Source organism: Meles meles, chromosome 16, assembly GCF_922984935.1.
Source record: "Meles meles chromosome 16, mMelMel3.1 paternal haplotype, whole genome shotgun sequence".
NCBI classification, from domain to species: Eukaryota; Metazoa; Chordata; class Mammalia; order Carnivora; family Mustelidae; genus Meles; species Meles meles.
In genome coordinates this window covers 34,833,500-34,841,429 of record NC_060081.1, presented here as the reverse complement: position 1 = coordinate 34,841,429, position 7,930 = coordinate 34,833,500, and the positions used below count along the sequence as shown (strand labels likewise).

At 45.6% G+C, this 7,930-nt stretch overlaps 1 protein-coding gene across 1 annotated transcript; it reads left to right on the top strand.

Moving 5' to 3' along the window:
* The first annotated feature begins 561 nt into the window (after positions 1-561).
* CSTL1 (cystatin like 1) lies at positions 562-7,179 on the top strand. The gene is made up of 4 exons (XM_045980199.1): positions 562-641; positions 3,063-3,317; positions 6,251-6,361; positions 7,096-7,179. The coding sequence occupies exons 1-4, from the start codon at positions 606-608 to the stop codon at positions 7,177-7,179; spliced, it is 486 nt and encodes a 161-aa protein (XP_045836155.1). The 5' UTR covers positions 562-605.
* The last annotated feature ends 751 nt before the right edge of the window (positions 7,180-7,930 follow it).

Below are 7,930 nucleotides of genomic sequence, written 5' to 3'. Positions count from 1 at the left end.
CTTTATGGATATAGCCACACTGCTTATTACTTTAAGTAGATCATTTTTTTAATGTATTTGGCCCCACCTTCATAGATTTTCTAATATGATCCATTGAATATTACTTTGCCTTCTTCAGGTCCACAGGGTATATCTCAGGTTTCCAGGCCAGTCTGTATGCACATTAGTCAGAATCCTCGTGCATCTATGTGACAGTAGTGTTCCTGCAGCTCTGGCTCAGGTTGTTCCAAAGCAGCCACTTCCATCAGCTGGACAAGTCCTACAAGGCAGGCTTTGAGGGTCAGGGAGGATGCTGTAACAAGTCCTAGTAGGATTTTCACACTAGAAGGTGATCTTGTCCCTGGGCAGTTGGAGTCTGACAGACCATGGGCTTCTGCGTGTACATTCAGTGTCATGGAAGTATCACCTAGAGGATGTTTCTGAGCGCCGGATGATGCCTGACCTGGGAACGGGTTGTTTGGTACCTGGATTTAGTCTCCACCACAAACCAAGTTTAGTAGTTGTTCCTATTCTTACATTACAGATGAAGAAACTGAGGCTCAGAGATAACTGTCTCTCCGAATCACACAGCAAGAGATCTGAACCCAGGAGATGCAGATTGCAAGATGGTGCTGCATGTGTGCCACTTCCTGAAGACCAAGGTCCTATTTATTTTTGAACATTTTAACCTTTATTTTGTGGAATTTAAGAAACAAAACAGATGAACGTAGGGGAAGGGAAAGAAAAATAAAATAAGATGAAAACCCAGAAATTGCACTACTAAATTACCCCAAAGATACAGGTGTAGCAAGATGAAGGGGCACCTGAACCCCAATGTGCATAGCAGCAATGTCTACAATAGTCAAATTGTGGAAGGAGCCGAGATGTCCTTCAACAGATGAATTGGTAAAGATGATGTGGTTTATATATGCAATGGAATATTATTCACCCATCAGAAAGGATGAATACTTACCATTCGCATCAACATAGATGGAACTGGAGGGTATTATGTTATGTGAAATAAGTCAATCAGAGAAAGATAAATATATAGTTTCACTCATATGTGGAATATAAGAAATAGCACACAGGATCATAGGAGAAGGGAGGGAAAACTGAAGGGGAAGTCATCAGAGAGGGAGAAAAACCATGATAGACTATTAACTATAGGAAACAAACTGAGGTTGCTGGAGGGAATGTGGATGGGGGATGGAGTAACTGGGCGGTAGGCATTGGGGAGGCATATGATGTGGTGAGCAGTGGGTGTCATATGCAACTGGTGAATTGTTGAACACTACATCTGAAACTAAGGATGTATTATGTGTTGGCTAATTGAGTTTAAACAAAAAAAAAATAAGATGAAAACATAGAGGGAGGCAAATCATAAGAGACTCAACTCTAGGAAACAAACTGAGGGCTGCTGAAGGGAATTCTATCCCTGAAACTAATAATACAGGGTATGTTAACTAAATTGAATTTAAGCAAAAAAATTTAACAAATTTTTAAACCTTTATTTTGCAATAATTTCAGACTTACAAAAAGGGTACAAAAATCGGAAAAAAAATGTTCACCCCACTTGCCCAAATGTTAGCATCTCATGTAAGTACAGTGCAATGGTAAAAACTAGGAAGTTAATATTGGTGCAGTGCTATGAACTAATCTACAGACTTGATTCACATTTCATTGATTGTCCCGCTAATTCTTTTTTTCTGCTGCAGGACCCCACTTAAGATCCCACCTTAACAAAAGTTTTTTTTTTTTCCTTTTTTTTTTCCCCTTTTTATTAACAAAAGTTTTTAAAATGAGGTGCTATTACAGGCTTCTGGATGCAGGTGATGGGTTCAGGACATGTTACCCCCAAATAAGGCACTTTGGTGCATTGAAGATCTTAAGCCTAAAGAGTTTGAGAAAATAGTGAAGCAGGAAGGACACTCTGATCATCCCCCTCCCCCCACCCTCCACCCAGAGCCGTTCTTCCCTGAAAACAGAAGACAAATCGCCCATGTGAAAGGAAACTTCCATGTACCAGGAAGAGGGAGGACATCCTTATCCCCAGAGATGGGGGATCAGGCTGTATAAGCAAACCTTGTTTTTTCTCCACCGTTTATTACCCCTAGTCCGAACCCCTTGTCTTGTCTATTCTTCACACATTTACTGTTTCTTTGTCTACAGGGTATATAAGCTTTTTGTTCTGGCCACTTCTTCATGTCCTCATTTTCTTGTGAAGCCTCCCATGCATATATAAACTGTCAATAAAACCTGAATGCTTTTCTTTTATTAGTTTAATTCTTAGGCCCAACCGGAGACCCCAAGAGGGCTGAAGAGAATTTTTTCCTGCCCCAAATAAGCAACACCTAACCCTCAGGGGTCTTCAGGGTTAATTTCTGAATAAGGATCAAAGTTTATTCCCCTCTCACAGGAAGGCTAATATTACCTCACAAAGGTCTACTAGGGTCACACCAAGATAGCAAGAGGTATGCCAGGGCCTGCAGGTACAGTGGGATCCAGCCAGCAGGAATCTGTGGTGATAAAGGAGGCAGGAGAGTAAAGAGAACCCATCTCTGAAGGAGGCACAGGGAATGGTTGATGGCTGGGTTAGACAGGTAGAACCCACAATAGGTAAGTAGAATGTATCAAACCCTGTTCCATATCCTAGTTCCTCATATGCCAGTTCAAATATAACTTGCTTTGTAAGTCTTCAGTTCACACCAATGGCATTTCTCTGTCCAATATACTTCTTATCACATAGCACTGTAAAGCTCTGTTCTGGGGGCTTTCTTCCTGATAGTTATGAAGGCAGGGAGAGGGTCTTGTCCATCTTGCAGGTGTTAGAAATTACACTTGCCTGCATGATGGAAGAACGAAGTGGGTGTCATAAATATGTGGAAAATGTACAGACCTGAGAGAGAGTTGAGCACCCATGCAGGGAGATTTCCTGGGTGGGTCCTTTGGTCGGATTGGGGGCAGAGCCTTGAAAGGATGAGGCCAGGGTCTCAATCTCTGCTTAACCTGGGCAAGCCTACAGGGCAAGGGGCACTGCGGGAGGGTGAGTGGGTTGCAGTCTGACTCCAACCCCACCCTGGCAGGTGCAGTGGATAGGAGGAGGTTTCCGAGGCTGCAAGATGGGAGTTGGATGCTGGAGGAACCCTCTATGGCTGTTGGCTGCCCTGGTCCTGGCAGCCAGACTAGGTCATTTTCAAAGATGGGAAGGCTTCCAGGAGAAGTCCATGAGCAAGGCAAATATGAATTCAACGCTCCAGTTCTTCATGGAAACCTACAACAATGCTAGCAATGACACCTACTTATTTCAAGTTGACAAGCTACTTCGAAGTCAGATGCAGGTTTGTGCCTCAGTTTCTCTGGATGTGGGCAATGTCCACGTGGACATTCAGGGACGCGGTATGGTTCCCAGAGAGAACCAAGTGATGGTTTCACCAAGGTTGGGGGGAGGCTTCCTTTGGGATGAGCATGCTTTGGAGTGATTTGGAGCCCAGATTTGCCTTTACCACACTTTCAAAAAGTTTGCTGAATGACTGGAATGAAACCTTAACTCTGTTACTCTTGGTCTGAAGTAAAAACAGTTTCTGAGGTTCTCATCTATTCTTTCTTGAGAAGAATTGCCTTTTGCTCTGAAATTAGTCCTACCAGAGTGACAGCCAATGAGGATGACTTTGTTTCCTTTAATAGTCTGCTTTGGGGAAATATAAACATTTTCTGTAAGTTTCCCCTCAACATAGTCTTTCCGTGTCCAGGGCTGTGAAGTCTCAGCTTTCTAGTTGTATTCTGAAGGAATCCGGAATTGCACAGGGCATATTTTTGGGCGAAAGGGAGAAGGGGGAGTGAGGAACAGACTTCAACCAGATCATCTCTCTTTTTATGTGTTTTGCACACAAAGTTTCTTTGAAATACACCAATTGAAGATGACAAGGAGAGAAAAGTTGTTTGAAAACCACTTTCGTGGGTCCAACTTCCCTTCAAGTTTACATAGTAAACTATATGTAAATTGGAGCGGAGACAATAGCACATTTTAGTTCAATTAACCCGATTTGGGGGGAAAACAATGACAGGAGTAAAGGTCCCTGGCCAGGAGAGAGAGAGGCAGGAGGCAGTGGAAACAGGAGAAACCAGCAAGGCTGGGGCACAGAAAGGGGCAGGCAGTGTGAGTGTGACACAAAGCAGGCCTGACATCATAGTGTGGACATCAGCCTGTCCCTATTTCAGTCACAAACTCTTGCCCCAAGATGGTGGCTCATGCGGCCCACGAACACTGAGGTGACTCGGCCACAAGGTGGCGTCTATTGACCAAAGTTCTTGCCAAGTTGGCTTGTCCTCCCAGGTCCATGTTCCCAAGGATAAATCTGAGACTCCCAGGAAGGCTGTCTTTGCAGTCAGTCCATTATCATTAACAGTTAACTCTAGAAGAATAGTTTATGAGCTATTAATTCATTCAGATGGATAAAGGAACAGAGTGTGTGTGCCCCTTGGTAGCCAGGGGACCTGGGTCCTTTCACGTCATGGTGGTATGTGTCCTAATACCTCACAGAGGGGTGTAGGAGGAGGGCCTGATGGGCTGCATGCACCCATGTACCCAGGTTCCAGGTCCCTCTAATTATGAGATTTATGTCAAGAGCCATTCATACTCTCCAGGCCTGTTTCCTCACCTGCAAGTGGACAGGATAAGAGTAAAGCAGCACTCATGAAAGTATTTGTATGACTATGATGATTCCTCTTATTACCTAGCAATCCAGGCTAATAATGAATACAAAAACACTTTGCACACTGGAATGTCAGTAAAATTTATGGCCAGTGTTTTAGATTTTTCATATCTATGGAGTATGCTGTGCGAAAGCCCTGCAAGATGCCAACACCTGGATGGAACTGTCCTTTGATGAAGATAAAGGAGCCCTGTATCCTGAGGTTCTTCAGGTGGCAGATGCTGGGACCAGGATGGCCATAATGCCCTCAAGCCTCCCTTTCCTGTAACCACCCTGAGTTTTTCTGGGGGCAGTTTCCTCGAGAGGGCAGTGTGGGCGCTCTCTCCCTCTACCACCACCAGGGAGAGTATGAAGCCTTCTCCTTTGGTTTGACCCTGATAAAGGGACACGGAAACAGGGAACTTCCAGGAGCTTCTCCCCTCCCCAGGGTAGAGCTCTCTTTCCCACGAGTTGACTTGAGGGACCCAGGCATTTCCAGTAGAGGACAGGAATCCCCAAAGCATTTGTTGGAGTTCCACTGCAGGGTGTGGGTCCTGCCACAGAGGGCTTTCCCAGCCTCCCTGCTCTCAGAGTCCTTACAGCCTGGCACTCGATCATGAACGAAACAAGACAGAGCCCGACAGCCAGAAATAGCCTTGGTGTGTGTTCTCCATGGTTTACACATTCACTGTTTGTGTATACCCTAGGAGAAAATTGACACTGTTCTCCCCATTCTCTAGATGAGGAAACTGAGTCAGGGAGGTGGCAGGGCTTGGCCAAGGAGATAGAGTTGGCGGGGGATAAAGCCAGAACTCGAGCACAATTCTTCTGTCTTCTGTTCCGTTGCTTTCCTAACTCCATAGCTGCTTCAGAGTAATGGTCCCCACACTTTGTTAAAACACTTAATAATTCCTAATAGTTTATTTTAAAATTTGCTTTGTGCATTCAGTAAGATGCATGCTTCTCTGTAGCACGTGCAACAACTCCTTGAGCAGGCCCAATTATTATCCGGACTCTGCAGCTGAAGAAAGGGAGGCTGCTGGGCATTTGCTCAAGGGTGCAGTGTTGGTAGGAGGGAAACAAATGCCTCAAATCAATTCAGTTTCTACGCCTTTATTTTTTAGCTGTGTTGCTAAATTGCTTTCCTTTGGGTTGGCTGGGAAGGAGAGTAGGGAGGGAGGACATGGGTGAAACCAAGGGACAAGATGCACCCCTATGCATTCTGGGGATCATGAGTATAGATATGGGGGTATTCTGGGGCTTCCGGGCAGTCAAAATCAATGTCTTGCCAGTCCTTCATCCTGAGGATGCAAGGGAGACAGGTGAGAAGCCCTCTATGGCTGCAAAAGTGAAGGCAGTCCAGAGCAAGGGGAAGGACTCTGCACATGCTGGGGCTAACCAAGGGCTTCAGCTGATACTGTGCATCGTCCCTCTGGGAGAGGAGGGAGACATGCTTTTACTGTATGAGGTCTGGAAACAGGGATTGTGGGTCCTGGGGCTTCATGGCCTAGCTTTTCCTAGAGAAGTTCAGCAACTGGATGCTTGGAGTCAACACTAACCGTGCCACTCTTTCTCGGCAGCTCACAACTGGAGTGGAATATATGATATCTGTGAAGATTAGCCGGACCAAATGCAAAAGAAACAGCACAAGAAAATCATGCCCCATTCAAAGCAAAAAGAAGCTGAAAAAGGTGTGTGGTGACAGTAATTTGAGCAGAGACTTGTGATCAAAGAGGGAAAAGTAAAATTTTAAAAAGTATTTGGACATTGACAGCTTTTCTAACTGTATGGATATGGGCCTTCAGGCTGCCCAATGCTATTGGAGGTGTCCAGAGGTGGGAGGAAGGTTCTCTTTGGGTAGTCTTTTCACCCTGAGCTATCATAGCCCTGACTGCAGGCTTCCATTCTCTTCCCCTGGCAATCCTGCCCCTGCCCCTCAGGTGGAAATGGTTTACTTTCCCTGGGGCTTTGCTCTGGGCTCAGTTCATACTCTCTATGTCCCTGGGAATTGTCTAGTTTCCTTCATGTCTTCCAACCTCTGCTCATCTTTTCTGGCTTTTCCCAGTCCCTCCTGGTGCAACCACCTGCAAGCTGGTGTAGACACAAGGGACTCTCTGTTCCTGAGTGCAGAAGCAGGAGGACAGTGGGCAATGCTGCTACCGCAGACTGTCCTGCCCGGATTTCATCCCAGAATCCTGCTGGGCTGTAGGCTCCAGGTGCACCTGTTCCAGGTCCCAAGTGACTGGGCAGGGGGTGCCCAGGGTGACATCCCTGTTCAGGCTGACCCCACTCTCCCCAACCATGTGACTGCAGACATGGGCACTGGTCCAGATTCCCCCAGATAAAGGCTTATTGGGGGGCAGGAGCTTTTTGTTCACCTTCAAAAAATATTTTCCTGAAAGCTGTTTTCTTTCTCCTTCCACAGAGTTTCATTTGTGACATTTTGGTGTACACTGTGCCCTGGATGAACTATTACCAACTCTGGAACAACTCTTGTCTGGAGGCTTGAATGCACTGGTGCAAAAATATTTGATGAAAACTTTGATGGTTATACTGTGCACTTTCTATTAGACTTCTAAGGGCCTCTTCCCCCTCAACAGGGTCTCCACACACCTGCTCACACTTGTGCACACGCACACTCACACATGTGTACATGCACAATCAACACACTCACACACAGGCATAACCACACATATGCAGTCACACACTCACATTCATGTACCTGCTTACATGTTCACACACTCACACTTACTCATGCACGTAGTCAGTGGCCATTAGAGGGGCGGGTGCAATTTGAACAGAAGGATATTAAGTCTTTGGGGGAAACTCAGAGTTTTTCTACTTCAGTGCATGTCTCTGAGGTTTGTTGTGATTCAGGCACATTCTGACCCCTGGCCTGTGCTTGCAGGAGCTATCTTTCTTCCCCGTACTCTCTGTGACTCACACATCTTTGTGAGTGTGGCTGAAGTCCCTAAGTTCACTAGTCCAGCAACTCAGTAGAAAGACCCTCAGGACTCAACACATATTGTACTCACAGCTATGACTTATTACAGTGAAAAGGGATAAGACAAAACCAGCAAAGGGAAAAGGCTAATGTGGAGAAGTTCCAGGGAATGAGGTGCAGGTTTCCAGAGCCCTTTCCTGGTGCAGTCAGATGGTATGCACTTAATTCCCCAGCAGTGAGTTGTGATAACATGTGTGAAATGTTTTTTCCAGGGAAGCTCATTACAGACTCAATGTCATGGGTTTTCCCTGGAGCT